Raw genomic sequence first — 19,715 nt, forward strand, 5'->3', positions numbered from 1 at the left:
ATCAGGTCAATTCTTTTGTGCTAAGGATCCTTACAAAGCATTCAAAATAATTAATTCTACTTGAAAGGCATTTGCTTTTTCAGTAGATAAATGAATATGAACTTTCAAGGAATAAACTCAATTTTGCTTCACATAATTTAAACCAAGCAGAACACAAAGCTAAGATTTCCATTTCTTCATTCTTCATCTTACCAAAATAAATAAAAACAAAAAATAAGAAAGTTGAACGGTAATGTATGAAGAGGATTAGCTTATTTATGACTACTGCTTTTTCACTTACTATAATACGCCGCCAAAAAAAAAAAAAAAAAAAAAAGAAGCTAAAATAAAAGCTCTAATTTTAAGATATGCCAAGCACTTTACATATTGGAATGAGAACTCGAAATAAGTCTCCTGACTCTGAATTTACCATTTTTTTTCTACTAGTTGTGTACTCAAATGCTTGATATGCATTTTTGAGCATTTAAAGAATAGATTTAGAGTATGTAGTCATGCTTTTCCAATCTCTGTTACTGTTGGGCAAAATAAACTAAAGAACTGAGCTACTATAGCAATTTTTTTTTTATTGAAAAAAAAAAAAAAAGCTGAGAGCACTTTAATTAAGCAGAGAGAATAATTAAGATAAACTGATTTTTAACGTGCAAAGTGACCATTGGTGTACCTGGTGACCTGGGCCGTCTCCTTGATGTCCACTCAGAGCTAGCAGATCTTGGGGGTTTAGGACTGCCCCGGAGGGGATTTCTAGACCTATGTGGTGACCGAGACCGGTGTCGAGGACTGAAACGATGTGAACATCTTGGACTTCGACTTCTTGGTCTGTTTTGCATGTAACGTCCAGGGCTTCTAGATCGAGATCGCCGTAACTTGTGACCAAAGCTTGGTGCCCTAGACCGGCGGGGACTAGCACTAGATGAGTGAGTACGTCTCCTTGGAGTCTGATTTTCTTTTCTATTGCCCTCATCTCTGTGAAATAAAATCAAGAACATAGATTTCAACAAATCCCCACTTAATTTCATTTTTTTTTTTCAGAAGTAAGCTAATTTAAAACTTTTAAATTTTCAGAAAGGATGTGCATGCATACTCCAACTCTAATAGCTTTTTAAATGAGATTTATTTGAATATATATTTAATATTTTAGTTTTCCCAGTTAGCTGTAAAATAAAATTTTACATCTGTTTTTAAAACTTGAGTTCCAGATTCTCTTACTTCCTTCCCTCTTCCCCCTCCTCCCCCTATGGAAAAGGTGCATGTGAAATTAAGTAAAGCACGAACACACATTTTTGGTAAATAACTGGCTTATCCCACAAATACTTTTCTTCCTGACAGCCACAAAGATAGATTTGAGGTTTTTTACAGACTATAAAGAATTCAGAAATTTTATTTGAATAACTACAATAAATATTATGCATATTGTCAAAAGTATACACTATAGAGCAGTAGTGTCAAATTTAAAAAGAGCAATAGGGGACTACTAAAATATACTTAAATTTCTCTGCAGGCTGCATACCGACTTAGAAAACCACATGTTAATGTTAGAAGCAGTCCTTTGTATACTGGCAAAAAACTAAAAACTGAGCAGATGTCCATCAATTGGAGAATAAATTATCGCATATGAATGAAATGGAATATTATTGTACTATAAGAAATGATGAACAGGCTTGATTTCAGAAAAGCCTAGAAAGAGTTACAAGAACTGATGCTAAATGAAGTAAGCAGAACCAAGAGAAGAACGTTGTACACAGTAACAAAATTATGTGACTATCAATTGTGGTAGACTTTGCTCTTATTCAACTATGTGGCGATTCAAGGCAATTCCAGTAGACTTGTGATAGAAAGTGCCATTCACAGCCACAAAATAAATGTGCATCAAAGAATAGTATGTTTGCTCTTTTTTTTTTTTTGATGGCGGTTGTTCATTTGGTTGTTTTTTTTCCCCTTTTGATCTGACTTGGTGTGTGTACTTGGTGTGTGTGTGTACAGCATGATGAATATGGAAATTTATTACAGTTGTACATGTTTAACTATGTCAGATTGCTTGCTGTCTTGGGGAGGAGGCAGGCAGGAGAAAAGGAAGAAAAATTTGGAACTCATGATTTTGCAAAGGTGAATATTAAAAATTATTTAAATTAAAAAAAAAATCCACATTAACACCATCTATGTTCTACTGTATTTTTACTTATTGTTAAATACGTCTCAATTACATTTTATCTGACTCAGCCTCTTGAAGTGTCTGGACTACTAAAGACTTTTTTTTTTTTTTTTTTTTTTTTTAATTTAATAGCCTTTAATTTACAGGATATATACATTGGTAACTTTACAGCATTAACAATTGCCAAACCTCTTGTTCCAATTTTTCACCTCTTACCCCCCCCCCCACCCCCTCCCCTAAATGGCAGGATGACCAGTAGATGTTAAATATATTAAAATATAACTTAGATACACAATAAGTATACATGACCAAAACATTATTTTGCTGTACAAAAAGAATCAGACTCTGAATTATTGTACAATTAGCTTGTGAAGGAAATCAAAGATGCAGGTGTGCATAAATATAGGGGATTGGGAATTCAATGTAATGGTTTTTAGTCATCTCCCAGAGTTCTTTTTCTGGGTATAGCTAGTTCAGTTCATTACTGCTCCATTAGAAATGATTTGGTTGATCTCGTTGCTGAGGATGGCCTGATCCATCAGAACTGGTCATCATCTAGTATTGTTGTTGAAGTATATAATGATCTCCTGGTCCTGCTCATTTCACTCAGCATCAGTTCGTGTAAGTCTCTCCAGGCCTTTCTGAAATCATCCTGTTGGTCATTTCTTACAGAACAGTAATATTCCATAATTTTCATATACCACAATTTATTCAGCCATTCTCCAACTGATGGACATCCATTCAGTTTCCAGTTTCTAGCCACTACAAAAAGGGCTGCCACAAACATTCGTGCACATACAGGTCCCTTTCCCTTCTTTATAATCTCTTTGGGATATAATCCCAGTAGTAACACTGCTGGATCAAAGGGTATGCACAGTTTGATAACTTTTTGAGCATAGTTCCAAACTACTCTCCAAAATGGTTGGATTCGTTCACAACTCCACCAACAATGCATCAATGTCCCAGTTTTCCCGCATCCCCTCCAACAATCATCATTATTTTTTCCTGTCATCTTAGCCAATCTGACAGGTGTGTAGTGGTATCTTAGAGTTGTCTTAATTTGCATTTCTCTGATTAATAATGACTTGGAGCATCTTTTCATATGACTAGAAATAGTTTCAATTTCTTCATCTGAGAATTGTCTGTTCATATCCTTTGACCATTTTACTAAAGACTTTTTCACCTGTGCTATAGAAGAAAGCCAAAATATGGTCAAGGGAAGGAAAAAAATTATTTTAAATTTTAGGGAGCAATTTATGGAAACATAACAAAGACTCTACTGATGTTCTTATACTGCCTCTGATATCTTTTTGGGAAAATCAACTAATCAATACATATTAATAAGCACCTCATATAAGTGCTAGGTTCAAAGGACACAAAACCAAAATGAATTATTTTCCCACCCAAGTGGCTCATTTTCTTTAAGAGAAAATATACTTCTTAAATTGTTTCAAGAATATAAAACAAATATAAAAAATGATGAGAGTTTGCAATTAAAGTCGTAAGCTTTATGAATAGAGAAAAGACATGTGAGAGACAATGCAAAAGCAGGTGAAACATGGGCTGAATATGACTACCAAGGTCACACAGACCTAAATAAGCAGGGTGACAGTTGCATACTGTACAGTTACAGGGAGGTTTGAAAGAGATGTGTGTATGAGGAAAGGTAATGCGGCCATCGTCAGTTTGAGATGTGAAGATATCCAACGGGACATGCCATTGAATTCACGTGAGGTGATTATCAAGAGAGTATAAAAAGAGAAAAAAGTCATCCTAGGACTCGGTAGCACCTCTGATGAGGGCACACCATGATAAGCAGTCCAGGATCCCCCTTATCTCACATCTCCAAAGTTCTTAAGGGAGACCTTGAGAGTATCTTGGTATTGCTTTTTCTGACCATCCTCTGAGCACTTGCTTTCTATGAGTTTTCCATAAAATAGTCTTTTAGGCAAACATATACTTGGCATTGAAACAATGTGACCAGCCGACCAACTGGCTTTTCTCTTTTCACTCCAGTCCCTCTCTCCTGTGCTCACTACTTCTTTGACCCCACTGCTATTCCCTGGCTGCCTCTACCACTGTCACGTCAAGTCCTTTGAGATTTGTGTTGTACAACCAGTACTGGACAGGGTAGCCAGGGGTCCTTTGGAAGGACCCATTCTCAGTGAATGATAGAAGACAAGAGTAGTCAGCAAAGGGTTAAGAAGAAAGCTGTTTCGGAGGTTTGTGACTGCCCTTTTCCCTGCAGGCCTTCAAATAAAAGCTGATGGACCATTTGGAAGGACACGCAGTAGATGAAAATCAAGTTACTAGCTAGATTCTATTAACCAAGTAGTATTTCTTAAATCCTAGCATTCAGGGGGAAAAAATCTATAATGGGAAAGACAACAAGTACATATAAAACTATACAGTATAAATGTAAATTTAATACATACATCTAAAGTATTTTGGGAAGTTGGAAATCAGTAGCAGGAGGAATTAGGAAAGGCTTCACACAGAAGATATTATTTGAGCTGCATCTTCAGAGATGAGGATTCTATCAGTCAGGATAAGAATGGAATAGAGGCAAGAGGGTGGAAAAGCAGAGCCAGGAAATAGGAGTTGAGGGAGTGAAGAAAAAGCCAGTTTTAACAGAGTATGCACAGGAAGGGGAAAGAAAGTCCAATGAAGCTGGAAAGATAGGTCAGCAGCAGGATAATTTCAGAAAGGCCTGGAGAGACCTACATGAACAGATGCCGAGTGAAATGAGCAGGACCAGGAGATCATTATATACTTCAACAACAATACTATATGATGAACAATTCTGATGGACATGGCCATCTCCAGCAATGAGATGAACCAAATCAGTTCCAATAGAGCAGTAATGAATTGAACTACACCCAGGTAAAGAACTCTGGGAGATGATTATGAACCATTACATAGAATTCCCAATTCCTCTATTTTTGTCCGCCTGCATGTTTTATTTCCTTCACAGGCTAAATGTACACTATTTCAAAATCCAATTCTTTTTGTACAGCAAAATAACTGTTAGGACATGTATACTTATATTGTATTTAATTCATACTTTAACATATTTAACATCTATTGGTCAACCTGCCATGGGGGGTGGGGGGGGGGGAGGAGGATAGGGGGAAGGGGAAAAATTGGAACAAAAGATTTGGCAATTGTCAATGCTGGTAAAGTTACCCATGCATATAACTTGTAAATAAAAAACTATAATAAAAAATATATAGTTGAATAAAATGATAAATTTCAAAAAAAAAAAAAAAAAAAAAAAAAAAAAGATAGGTCAAGGCCAGGTTGTATAAGGTTTTAAAAGCTAAACAAGATCTTGTATTTGCTCTAGAGGCAAAGGAAGCACTAAAAATTGGCTAAGTAGAGTCACACAGATCTAAACTTAAAATTACTCTAGCAGCTGCATGTAGTACAGACTGGAATAGTGAAAGACTTGGAGGGAAACAGACCAACCAGAAGACTGCTCCACCAACTCCAACATGATACTGCATAAAAAAGTGATCCAAGAACTATCTATTACAAATAAAAGCAAAAGATTGTTAGACTACTAGCAATGATTTTTTTTTTTTAAATTTCTGGGGTAGCTAGGTGGTGCAGTGGATAGAGCACCAACCCTGAAGTCAGGAGGACCCGAAATCAAATCTACATTCAGACACTTAACACTTCCTTAGCTGTGTGACCCTAGGCAAATTACATAAACCCAATTGCCTCAGGAAAAAAAAAAAATTATATTGTTTTTTTAAACCAAAGTAACTTCCCCCTTTGTTAAAAGGTTAAAAGGCAAAACCAATGACAATATCTAACTGCATAGATTACACTACACATATGCAAGGGCAATGCCACCTCCCTCTGACCCATGCCCACTCTACTGATAGAGGGAGGAATGTTTCATCTTTAGTTCTCCATAACTCAGATAGTTCTTTACAATCTGAGTTCCAATTCAAAACAAATTATACATTTATCAAGCTATCATTTTAACATAGAATCTTTAATCACCAATTAAGAGTGGACCATTTTTTTTTTAAATACTAACAGCATTTTATTTTTCAAAATACAAAAATAGTTTTCAACCTCTGCAAAACCTTGTATTCCAAATTTCCCTCCCTCCCCATCCTCCCACTCCCCTAGACAGCAAGTAATATAGGTTAAACATGTGCAATTCTAAATCTATTTCCACATTTATCATGCTGCACAAGGAAAATCAGAACAAAAAAGGAAAAAGAATGAGAAAGAAAACAAAAAGCAAGCAAACAAAAAAAGGGGAAAATACTATGTATTTTCCATAGTAAAAGTAGACATTTTTGCAAAGGGTACTTTTTGCTGACTACTTAAGCTATTTGAAGACTATTACTTAGCAAAATAGCATTGCAGATGGCAACTGCAACCATGAACTTTAAGAGATGCTTGCTCCTTGGATGGAAAGCTCTGTCAAAAACCAAACAGCATACTAAAAAATAGATATAACCTTGGTGTCACAAAAGTCTGTAAAACTCAAAATTATGATTTTTTCCAGGAGTAATGTATAGTTGTGAGAGATGCACTATATGGAAAGCTGAGCACCACAGACAATCAACACTTTCAAACTGTGATGCTGGAAAAGACTTTGGAGAGTCCCTTGGAGAGCAAAGAGATCAATCAATCAATGCTTAAATTAATTCAAAATATTCATTGGAAGGACAAATATTATTAAAGCTAAAATATTTTGGCTATATGAGGAAAAGACAAGATACACTGAAAAACAGACCTTGATATTGATAAAGACTAAAAGCAAAAGATAAAGAGGACGGAAAAGGATGAAAGGGATAGAAAGTATCAGGAAAGCAATGAACCTGAGATCAGACAAACTTCAAGAGATAACAAAAGAGGCATCTGAGGTCCATGGGGTCATAAAAAGCTCAAGAGGACTAAATTAACAGTTCAAATATTTAAAATAATGATTTTAGCAAAAATCATTACCTCCTGGAAGACAGGATCTCAGGATTCCAATCGGGATATCTGTTTTTTGGGGGGAATGACATTAATGAATACAATTAGATTGTCAATATGATACTTTTTTAAAAAAATGAAATTTTATAGAAGCCCAATAAGTCTTTTTGTTTCTAACTACAATAAAAAACATGGATTGTTCCAAAACATCCCAAGTTTAGAAGAATAATTTCCACTTTTAAAAAACAATTCCACTATGCTACTTGTGTTAGACATTCACCTGTAACTTCTGACTAAACATGTTCTTAATTTAGACACAAAGACTAAGTACAGATTATAATTCAATTTTTTAAAGTAAAAACGTTCCTACCACAGAAATCACAAACTAAAAGAAGATGGAAAGAATTTTGTTAAGCCAAGTTCATGTTATCAAAGTGGTATGGAAAATTTCAGACAGAATAACAGAGTATTTGGTAATAGAGTAAAGGTACATGTCAGGATATCAAAGAATTATATACTTTATACTATAACCTTCTTTAACTTAAAAATGTTTTATATTGCTTTTAGAAAAAAACTAATTAAATACTTTTCATGAAATTAGGATTCTTTAAAATACCTTTAAGTGTGTGACACCTACTCTATTTAACTTGTTTGTACTAATCTTTCCCCATTAGAACGTAAACTTCTTGAAACAGGACTATTTTTGCTTCATATCCCTATCATATTTGGAAAATATACAAGAACTTAATAAATGATTAAGTTTATGTTCTGTATATAACCCGTGTTAAGTCTCAAATTCTATTAGGCAACATTGAAACTAGCAGATAGATATAAGAACCATGAAGTTAATTAACTATAAGGTTTATTCAACTTCATCAAAAGACTAATTTTAGCTATTATAACAAATGGTCTGGTGGGATTTCCTCTATCATCAGTCATGACTGGGGAAAAAAGCTTTGGATTACGACACAATAAATAACTGACCCCCCATCAATCAGGAAAAGATTCTAGCCCCTTGAATGAAGTCTTCCATTTAAAGAGTCCAGTTTTCAAACTCAATTTAATCCATTTATTTAAAGCATGAAATTAAAGTGTTAAAAACTTTCTACAAGAGACCTCAGCACAAGAGATTAAAAAGACTGATTATTACAGCAACCTGAAATAATGAATAGTGAAGACTTTGGAAAAGTTCAAATATTTACTATCTATGTGACCTGAGGGAAGAATTTAACCTGACTCGGAAGGAAATCAGGATACCTCTTGGGGGACCACAGATCTATGTCAATGTGCATGTATGCAAGAAACCATCAGATATGGAATTGAGGACCCATGCATACAAGTTCTATATCAATAAAGTATATTTTATTATGGTACAATTAAAAAAAAAAAAAGCACACAGCAGTTTTCTGGAACAAGTCAGATAATAAAACAGCTCCTCCAACTATTTATACTTTGTAGACAAAGGGGAAATAGGACTTCTATTATTGTCTTTGTTTCCCCAGCACCAAACTGTTGCACATCAACAGTGCTTCTTAATATACAGCTAATGAATGAATCTTAAAATACAAAGAAAAACAAACAAACAAACAAAAAAAGAACTACTTTTCCAAAGTAGGTTTTTCCTGAAGGAACAAAGAAACCAAAAAAGATACACCCATAAATAAATAATATCAGCATATTGAGAGAAACAACTCAATGATTTTGTGCCCAGAGTAGTGTAGTAAACCAAACAAAAAAATCATTAGAAAGTTTTTCATTTCCTAATTCAAAATATTCTTCCTACCATTAAATGAACCAAATACTATATGTTTGTAAAATTAACAAAAGCTACATGAAAATACCTTAAATATTTTCCAAAAAAGTCTCGGATTGAAAGGTACCAAAAGGCATCCTAAAAGTCTTTTATCTAGCCAAGAAAAAATAAATTTCCTTACTGTTGACGTAACTGCCGGCAGCTCTCAATGTGGGCAGGTGTATTCTGATGCTGAATCCAATTCTATTAGAAAAGGGGGAAAAGTGCTTAAGTTAGAATATGCCATATCATGACATGTCCACTATAATTATGAATTCTTAAAGTCAGCTGTTAAGCATTTTTTTCCATTTCCCCCCCAATTGTTTCAGTAATTAAACTGATCTCCAAAACTAAAATACACAACTATAATAGCATATTGAAATTTATATTTAATAAACTTGACAAAAGACAAGATAAAGCCCCAAATCAACATCAACTTACTGATGTTGCTGAAAAATTAAACTACAACAAAAATTGTGTTTACCTTCTTTCATTTTATAGGCAAGACTTCGAGTCTAAATTGCACACATCTCAAAAAAAAAACTCATTAAAAAAATTTTTTTAACAAAACCCTAAAGGATAGGTGTTCCATTTTTATCAAAAGAAAACAGAAATGCCAGAGACCACCTATGTTTTAAAGAAAATGGTCTTTATGGCATGTGGCCTGCAAATACATATAAATGGTTGGCAATATAAATCCATGCTATAAAATCCTGTCACTCATGAGATATATATTTTCAAAAAGAGATCACCATTAAATCTATACAAGGATATGGTTCCATATACTCTAAAAATACAGTTAAAGCTTACTTTCATTTAAAAATAACACATTATATATATAATAAAAATTAAATATTGGGCATTACTCAGTGCCCTCAAGTCACAAATGCATCTCATCAGCTCCTGAAGCACAAAAAAAAAAAAAAAAGAGTACAATTCTTTAAGTGAACCAGAAGAACTACCTGAAAACAAAACATACTGTTTAATGTGGTTTTGTTTTTCCAACATGAACCAGAAAACTATTTTATGTAGCGAGCCCCGCAAAAAGCAAAAGTACACAATTCCCTTGTTTCAAATATTAGTTTGCTGCTAATATCACTGCTGAGAGTACATAAGTCAAGCCATCAATTGCTACTAACTGCAGAATTTATCTTAAAGCAGAAAGAGGCAAAGCTATTCCAAATGGCTGCCCTGAACCAACAGTCATTTAGGAGTGTAACCAGATGGACTTTTAAATTTTTTTCCAGGAAATGCTGACTGGGAACTAAAAGTGGGAAATTTTAACAAAACTTCTTGCAAACAAAAGAAGTTAACAGTAGCATTACCTACAGATTGACAGTGCTTCCTCCAATGTCTAGGGTAAGAAATCTCCAACAATGGCATCTAAATTATGAAAATGTCCAGAAGGCAATTTTCCTCTCTCAGAGATAAAGGGAAATGTTGAAATGATAGGATGTAAGAAGACCCAGAACAGTATTGTTTGTAAATCTTCTAATGATTTTAACCATTTCTTCATTTGCTCCCTAAATTTTCTGAATTTGACCAACTTAAAACTTTTGCCCCTAACACAGACTACCCTTAACATAATCCGGTCAACACTGTCAATTTAAAATTTTAAGGGACCCAATCCCATTTTACAGGTGAGGAAACGCAGACCCAGAAAAGTTAAAGGACTTGTCCACATAGGTAATAAAAGGAAGAGATGGGATCCAAACCTAAACCAGTTCCAAATCAATTTCCCTTATGATTAAAAGTTTACCTGTGAACTACTGACCAAATATACAATAACTTTTTTACATTTCCTTATCCAAGTACATTTTGTATAGAAGCCCCTGATGCTATTTAAAAAGTAATTTTTCCTGAGCTACAAGTATTTAAATATTTTGTCATGTGAAAATTTTATCACAGTGAAGTGTCTAATAACTAGAAGTGGAGGCAATTTTGTAATCCTGCAAGAAGACAAATTTAATGCTAAAGAAACACGAGAAGGGAAATAAAATTCTGTCTTTAAATAGAAAGAACATAAAACCGAAAAGAGACCTTAAAGGTCATCTAATTCAATTTTTCCACCTAAGCAGACTCCTCTATAGAATCCCTGGCCAGACTGCTTAAACACTTTCAAAGATAGAAGTAACCAATTCCAAATTGGATACCTCTCACAGAAACTGAAATCTACTTCCATGAACAACATTAAAAATCATCCCAAAATGGAAATGAAATTTATAAGTTCATACAAAACTCTATCCTAAATACATACATACAAGAGAATCTGACATGAGTTTCCTCACATGTTCTGATTTCCACCTCAATCTCTATTGTAACAATCCTCTAGTCTCTCCAGGCTCAGAAAATAAAGATCACTTGACATTTTTTCCTTAAACAGACTATGACCTGTTTCTAAAGGAGCTAAAACTAAAAGAATATGGCGACAACCCCAAGACATTTTACCTCTACAGAGGTCGTCTTAGGTCAATTGCCCCAGCTCCAGAAAAAAGCACCAGAGGCTGATCATTAGTAAGTAAAGAATGTCGTTAAGGGAAGAGAAGATAAGGATTTAGACTAAATAAGAATAAGATGACAGGAAAACTCATAATCTTGGGCTTGGGCAAAAGTTGATAGGTTTCAAAAACAATGGTTAAGGTACGAAGCAAAAAGGGTCTTTTATATAAACCTGCTCCTATAAAAAGGATTCCCCCCCCCCCTCATATTTTGAGCCCAAGAATCTAGACTACAAATTACAAAGAATTTTAGCAGAAAATAATTTACACAAGCATATCATAAGTAAACAAACTATAAAGCATTTCATCCTGAACTCCGCATATTTATTGTAAAAAAGAATATGTATATACCACATTACATCAAAAATCTTACTTTTCGCACTCTTCAATACCTCTATAATATTAACATGTGACAATACTACACTAACCGTTAAGTATCTAAACCTAATGAATTTACATTTATTTCTCCATATTGTCATCATTTTACAGTCTCTTAAAAAAAAAAAGTGCTAAGCATTAAAAAAGCCTCAGTATGTTACTAATTCCGTTTATGAAGAGGCAATATATCCCAGTTTTGCGTATTTCCCAAAGAAAAATCTAAACCAGAGTCTTAGTGTAGGACTTGTAAAGCTGTTTTTAAAATTCTGATAAATGTATTTCAATCTTAGTTTCCTTTTTATGTATTTTACTTTCTAAATTCAAAAACATTCTGAGTTGTCTATTGGTTTTACCAGAATTCCAAAGGAGTGCATGTGATACAAAGAAGCTAAGAATCCCTGAACTAGTCAACATGAAAACAAGCTTTGTTTAAAGAGACAATATACTCAATGAGTGTTAATATTGTTTAACTTATTTCTGACATATTCTCATCTTGGAAAACTTAGCTTGTTTAGTCTTCTATTTCTTCACTTCTAAGTATTAAAAGTTATCTGGCCCATATTGCCCAATAACACACTTAAATCAGCTTTAAACGTCACTAGCCCTGAACACATAGATATGTGCAAGGCTGTTGAGGATCTCCAAAGGATGTACCAAAGATAAATGCAACATATCAACTTTTTACATGATCCATAGAATTAAGTTCTCATCCAAGCAGAGAAATACCATAATCTTATTCAGATAATTTGTGATTTAAGATCTTCAAAAATTTATAGTTTACATAAAGCTCAGACTTAATTGCCTGTCAGTTTAATTTCCAATAAATACCAGAACACATCAGAATGTAGAATATAATTTACTCAGGCGCTGAGAATTATACAGTGATCTTTAGAAACCACTCACCTTCAAATGACTACACTCTACGTTACATAGAGAACACATATGTGGAAATATTCTTGGAGATGCAGCATAATAATCATTCATCATAGAAGGAGTTGGAAGTCTCTTCATCTTCTGGGCACCTGCCTGTGAAAACTTGGGCAGCCAAGATGCTTTTACAATTCCAAATGGAGATTGAATAGGAGCATCAGGTTCTGATGAGTAATTTTTTTTCCCACCTCCAGACCCAATATGCATGTTAGATGAATTAATCACAGGTTCATGCGAAATCCTCTCCTGTTGGCTTACAGGTGTAATTAACTCAGCTGAAAAGGACTGCTGGCTCATAGGAGGTGGTATCAGAGATTGGCTCATTGAAGAAATAAGTGACTGGCTCATTGCTTGACTAATAGATTGGCTCACAGAGTTCACTGGTTCAAGGACTGATTGTCCTGTCATGCTTAAATTTGACATCTTGTTTGTACTATCAACTGGGAAAAATGACTGATTATTGGAGGACTCACTTTGGAAACCCATCTGTCTGATCAAATCTTCAACTGGAAACATTGTATTACATATCACATTTGGAGCAGAGACAGAAATATTCTGCTGGGACTGAAATTCATTCTTATTTTCTTCAGTCGGTTCTTCAGGGTCATAAATTCGTACTTCCAATGGATCTTCTGTATAACCATATTTACTGGCATGTCCATAATCAATCACATTACTTGAAACTGTCTCACCACCAAGGGTTTCTTTACCACTTCTCTGGGAAGGTAAATTAGGTAACCAGCGCCCCATTTTACGCATTCTTATATCCCTTAGTATCAATGGCATGTTTTCTGGAGTTAATTGTTCATCTGGATATCGACTGAGTTCCTCTAGGTCTTCATTGGATAATCCAAAACTTGCTAAAATACTTGATGCGCTTTCCTTTGTATAGCGACTATGTACTTTAGGATTCTGGTCTGTAATGTGTGTTGCAGAACCACGTTTCAGTCCTGTTGTTCCAGATGGACGAGGACTATCATCCCACTGACCAACGTGAGGTTTTCCCTTCTTTTGCTGAGCTTCATGAAAATCCATTTTTTCTTTGGCCAATCTTGGGTCAGTTCGGTGTTGCATCATCTGAACATTTGTCCTATGGGGGCCCATGCTCTGGTAAGACTCATGGCCTCCAAATCTTTGTGCAATTCCATGGGGTCTTCCCGATGGGTGTAATCTTGGTATACCCATTGTTTCAGTTCTCATATATCCTCCATGAGGCTTCATCCCAGAAGGGTTAGGTGCTTGTGGCCTTTGACCTGGAAAGTGTCCTCGAGGAGTAAACCTTGGTCTCGACATGGCTATTTTCAAGAATGATTGATTTAATAAAGAATAAGGTGATGCTGAACCATGTGAAGCAACTGCATTCAGCTGTTGTAGAGCCAACTGTGTCTTAATCTGAGCAAACTGCAAAGGAGATGGGCCCAACAGAAGTGGGTTTGCAATGCCCAGGTTCAAGGAATTCACAAGTGGTGCGAAATTTTCCAAGAATAACACAAAGCTGAAAGTTAAAACACAAATATTAGATCATTTTAACTCAAACTATTTTATGAAGTGGATTCTATAGCCAGTGAAAAACATTATGAAATGTTAAATCATGAAATCAAGCTAAATTTCAAATGCCTTTAGAATGAAGCTTCAGGAAAAATTTAAATCAATAATCCCAGTGCATTTTCCTTCTTGTTCTTAAAAACACAAATACTTTCGACATAGTAGTAATTGGACATTCCCCATCTTCTACCAAGGAGTAACAAGAGCTGTCCAAGGTGCTGGGCAATGACTTCCAATGGTTTTTAAAACTTTTAAATTTTTTCCCCCAAAATTGGGATATTTCAGGCAACTGTAATGTTACAAATATTATGTTGGCAAAAAAAAAAATTATATGTTTAACACTTTAGACTGATAAATTCATAAAAATTTTAAATTCTCAATTATAAAATAGCATGCCCACAGAATAGTAAAACTTAACATTTTTAAGAAACATATTTAAGTAACATATAGCAAGTAAACTGGTTCATTAATTATTCCTATGCAATGTAAAGTAACACAACTACAGAATTTTTTTTCAGTATCAATTTAACATAACTGGAGAAACAATTTCCATTAATAATTATATTGGAAGTCCCAATAATAAACAATCGTGCATTAACAATGAATTCTAGGTAAATACAGGGTTTTGTTTTGTTTTTCGTAAGTTGGCACAAACTTTGTGGAAATTTTCTCTCCAAGGAGAGAAAACATGGAAGATCAAAATGATCAAAATTTCTTGAAGATATGTTAAGTGAAAAGGTACTGCTGTCATCCCAGTCCATCTCCCCCTCCCCCACCCCAATTAGGAGCCAGCATATGGCAGGCAGGCAATATTAGGCTTCAAAGAGCTTCTAGTCAACTACTCTTTATGCTCGACACCACAGCATGGGTGGCCAAGTACAGATCATGCACTGGTGCCTGTCTTCACATCACGTAGTCTGTTTAAGTATAGTTAGTTAAAATTTATTAGTTCAGACTACAAATTTATCCATATCTCCTATATTTTTATGCATGTTATTATCCTGTACACTGGAGAATAATATTAAACTAGTTAATCCCTTCTTCTATAATCCAGTCTAAATGTAGTCACCTAACTAGTCTTCCATAATAATTTTTTCATCATTATAACCAGCCTTTTCAAATTCTTTAATGGCTCCTCACTGCCTCTAATAGTGACAATTCTTTATAGACAATTTCAAGGTCCTACACAATATTCTTCACTTTATTACTTCAACTTTATTATGTATTTATTTATTCCCTACACAAACTTTAGACTGTAACTAGACTAGTCCATTCTAAGTCTAGTCCACCTTGTACAAGCACAAATCAATATGTTTTTCTTTTCTTTTTTTTCTTAAGGACCTAAGGCTTCAATAAACAGGGGAGAGATTTTGTGGTGCAAGGAGGCTCTGAAATTACACAAAACCTATTTTAAGACAACTCCCGAAGTGAAATATGATTTAGTCGTTTTAGTCTATGCAATCAGCAAAAAGCCAAGGTCCTGAATTTTTGGTTGTATTCTGAAGATATCCCTCTGTTCTCTAGGAGAGGAAAAACATGAAACTTCTTGTGGGACTTGCTATGGTTAATCTGAAAATGCCCAGCCCCAACTCAGTTCTCTTGACATGTCTTCTTCCAAAACAGCTGAAATTCCCTCCATTTTCCTAGTTCTACTCCAAGACATATATACACTTATATGTGTGTGTGTATCAGTGCATTATATTTTAGTTCCTATTATATCCATACCCTAGCTTATTTCTTAAAATAATTCCTACATTTCTACCTCTAACCATGAAGTTTCTTACAAAATAATGTAATGGAATGAAATTTCTATTGTCAGTAAACAAATATTTGTTTAAACTAGTAATAACGAGTACCAGCTATATGTATACTCTTGATTATCTGTTAAGCTATCCACAGATTATCTGTCCGGTAGCCAGAATGGTGCTGACCATGTATAATGCTTAACACATGCTTTTTTAAATGAAAGCAATGGTCTGGTGCTGGTTTTTATCAGCTCAATATCCATTAATTCCCATAAAAGAAAATGGTCTTTATTATGACTCTTTCTATAGGACTAGATTGAGAGCTTTTCTTTGTCATTTCTAAAACAAAAGCTGATGATTACTCAAGTATCTTTACAAATTAGAATATGTTTATATTTATATATTTCAAATCACAGTAATACTTAATTTGAATTTTATAATGATATTGATAATGATAATTTAAAAACTTTGAAAACTTTTCCCCATTACCCTTCAACACCAACTTTCAGTTCTTGTCTTTCTCTTTTGTTCTTTCTTGATTTCTTAGCTCTAAAGTCACCCTCCCAAGGCTAAAAAGCAGTGGCCCTAAGTACCAACTCAACAATAAAGTTCCAAAGATTCATCTCAGCTACTTAGAATATGTGAAAAATGTGTTCTCTAAAAATAAGGTTGAAATGTGCTCTCAAAACAAAATAGAATTTAAAAAGTTAGAATCTCCCTAAAATGTTTTCTTTTCATTTTTCTTGGGCAAAGTGGATCTTTTTCTTTTTCCTGAAGCAAACAGAGTTCAAGAACAATCTTCCACACTTAAGTATGGATAAGGGCTTAGACTTGTGATCACTGATATAGGGACCTATTTGGTAAGGAAACTTCTTATATCAAGCCCAAGTGACATTATCTCTGCCTTTTGGAGTGGCAACATTGCCTCAATCACTGAGAACACTCTAAATTAACTTGTCCAGGACCACAAGGCCAGGATATGTTGAAGGTGGAGCATAAAAGTATTCCTTGAAGTATTCTAAAGATAATATCAAACTTTGTGATAAAATCTGTTCAACATAAAACATAAAGCATTCCCTTCAAATACCAACCTAACTTTGATTGTCATTAAATCTTAAGAGAATATTTGTGCTTCAACTCTCACAAAACATGAAGATAAACATTTTTAAAGTATATATTGTGTGCAGAGCACTGTGCTACACAGGAAAATTACAAGATTTAGGCAGAAGATCTCTGTACTAATAAAGTTTTTATCCTCTATTTGGGGGATTAGACATGCAGACAGATAGCTACATTTAATACATAAGTATACCAAAAATTACAAAATAAAGTGTTAGTTAAAAAGCCTGAGAAAAACCAGAAAAGGTTAATATGACATTTCAGAATGGAGAATCCTTTTATATTGTCCCTTCTAGCTTGCTGCAAATCAATATGCAAATAAATGAACTACACATCATAATGAAGAACCAAAACTCCCAAGTTGTGAAACAGAATGACAAGTAATGGGAATCCCAGACAAAATGTCAATGTTCTTAAACAAGTTTGTCAGCATACGTTTTTCATTTACTTCTGTGCTTTTTTATAGAGTTGGTGTGGCTTTAGCTCAACATCTGCCTTTCTGAAAATTCACTGAAATAGATTAATGTTGATACTTTCTTATCTTCTTAGATTCTTCAACTATTTTGTTTGTCTTTAACTATATCACAAGCATTTAGTAAATAAATATTACTATATTTCAAGAGACTTTATTAAAAATGGCTGTTTTCTCACTGGATTTTTAACTGTCTGGTTTTTATTTCTTCACTCACCATAGCTAAATTTACAAACCATTTAAGTGGAGAAATAATTATCAAGAGAACCTAAGTGCTAATAATTGGTTTTAAACAGCACTCAACTTTATATTCACCTTGGTGAACAAGTTACTTATTGGAAAAAAAAAATTACACCAACCCCCCCCCCAAAAAAAAAACCAAAAAAAAACTCTCAATAGTTTATATGAATCATGAAAGTTACACAAAGATAGAAAAAGTAACAATATCTAGCATTTGCATAGCTCTTTTAAGGTTTGCAAAGGAATGTACGCTCTCTCATTGGGATCTCACAATGATCCTGTAAAGTAAATGCTATTATCACTATTTTACGAATGAAGAAACTGAGGCTGAAAAAGGTCGCATGGCTTGCTAAATTATACAACCATTACATGTATGGGGCAGGTATACAGTCAGTCATTCTTGACTCCCAAATTCAATACTACCTATTACACCAGGTATCAAATGCAAATAGAAAGTATGTAAGGATTTCTGCAGTATGAGCTACAAAGTAACACTTAAAATGTAAGTTTAATTATAGTTCAATACAATTTTATCTAGTTTGTTAAATATTTCTCAATTACACTTTAATCTGGTTCAGGCTGCAGATGTTGCAAGGGCCATTTGTTTGACATCTCTGTTACACCATCTAAAATTAGAAGCCATCACCAACTTTTTAAGTGTTAAGGTTTCCTATAGGGGAAAAAAGGGGGAGGGGAGGGACACCCCAGGTGGGATAGAGGAAGGGTGTTATTTCCAAACCATAACAAAGCAAATATATAATTATTAGAAAAAAGCCACGCTTTTTTTTAGAAATCCAAAGAAGGATCACATTTTGTATATTTATGAATGCAATATCACACAACTTGGGTAGGGTACTCAATCACAAAAGTAAAATCCAGTTATTTATGTTCTATACTTGAGACAATTAGTAGTTATGTGGAAATTATCCATAAATGAGACTCTTGGCCAAAAGATTTTTCTGGATAATTAAGGGTTTAATGCTTTACACTTGGAATGTTTTATTTTATCCATTTTTTGGTAGAAATGATTGATGTAAAAATCAAAAGAATTAAAAAAATGTGTTAACATAAACAAGCAGTAGTCTTCAACAGTACTTGCTAATCTTGTGATCCAAGATGTTTTTTCCCTTAATTAGTCATCTAGAATTGAGAACAAACTTTGTCATTCACTAGTAATGAGAATTTCCATTCCATCTTTTTCATACTGCTTTCTCTATCATCCCACTCTTACTGATCTTCCATTTTATCTACTGGCTATGTCCCTACTGCTCATACAGATGACTAGACTCCTCCATTCTTGATCTAATCATCCCAGAGCCTACACCCTCTCCCCTCACTGTCTTAATTCTGCAATTTGGTTCCCCCCAAGTTGCTAAAAATCTCTACCATATTTAATATTTAATTAGACTTTTCTCAATCTGAATGGACAAATTCCATAAATATTATTCTTTTTATATATGCATCATTTCAACAAGTAGTTTATAAATTGTTTACAAAGAGAAATCCTTGTACTTCTTTAAAGTTTAAAGCTCACTGCTACCTAAAACAAATGTAAAAACTGAACATAAAACTTCTAAGGATGATGATGACTGTTAGGATTTCTTACCCTTGGAATTGAAAGCACAGCTTCAACTTTTAACCAAGTCCCTATACTTGAAACACATCTCCATGTTGAATTAAGCATCATTCCATTTCACAAGCTGCATTTCACAATATGTATGTATGGTAAATAAAGTTTTCAGTCATAGCTAAATTTTACAATACTAGATCTGAAATCTTGCACAGAACCAAAAATTATTCAGCAATGTTCATTATGAAAATATGTTTAATGGGAACTGGCATTTACATAGCCCCTTTAAGATTTGTCAGATGCTTCACACTCATTTGGTTGTTCCAATAATTCTGT

General features: G+C 34.1%; 1 protein-coding gene across 7 annotated transcripts in view; it reads right to left on the minus strand.

Moving 5' to 3' along the window:
• Window positions 1-19,715, minus strand: part of ZNF638 (zinc finger protein 638) — a 140,185-nt gene that overhangs the window by 57,456 nt on the left and 63,014 nt on the right. For all 7 annotated transcript variants that reach the window (XM_031949724.1, XM_031949722.1, XM_031949723.1 and 4 more), the window contains exons 2-5: window positions 12,662-14,183; window positions 9,025-9,086; window positions 7,121-7,159; window positions 662-963 (exon numbers count right to left, since the gene is read on the minus strand). In XM_031949724.1, coding sequence (XP_031805584.1) covers window positions 662-963; window positions 7,121-7,159; window positions 9,025-9,086; window positions 12,662-14,183 — 1,925 coding nt within the window. The remainder of the gene's footprint in view (window positions 1-661; window positions 964-7,120; window positions 7,160-9,024; window positions 9,087-12,661; window positions 14,184-19,715) is intronic.

This window comes from Sarcophilus harrisii, chromosome 2, assembly GCF_902635505.1.
Source record: "Sarcophilus harrisii chromosome 2, mSarHar1.11, whole genome shotgun sequence".
Classification (NCBI taxonomy): domain Eukaryota; kingdom Metazoa; phylum Chordata; class Mammalia; order Dasyuromorphia; family Dasyuridae; genus Sarcophilus; species Sarcophilus harrisii.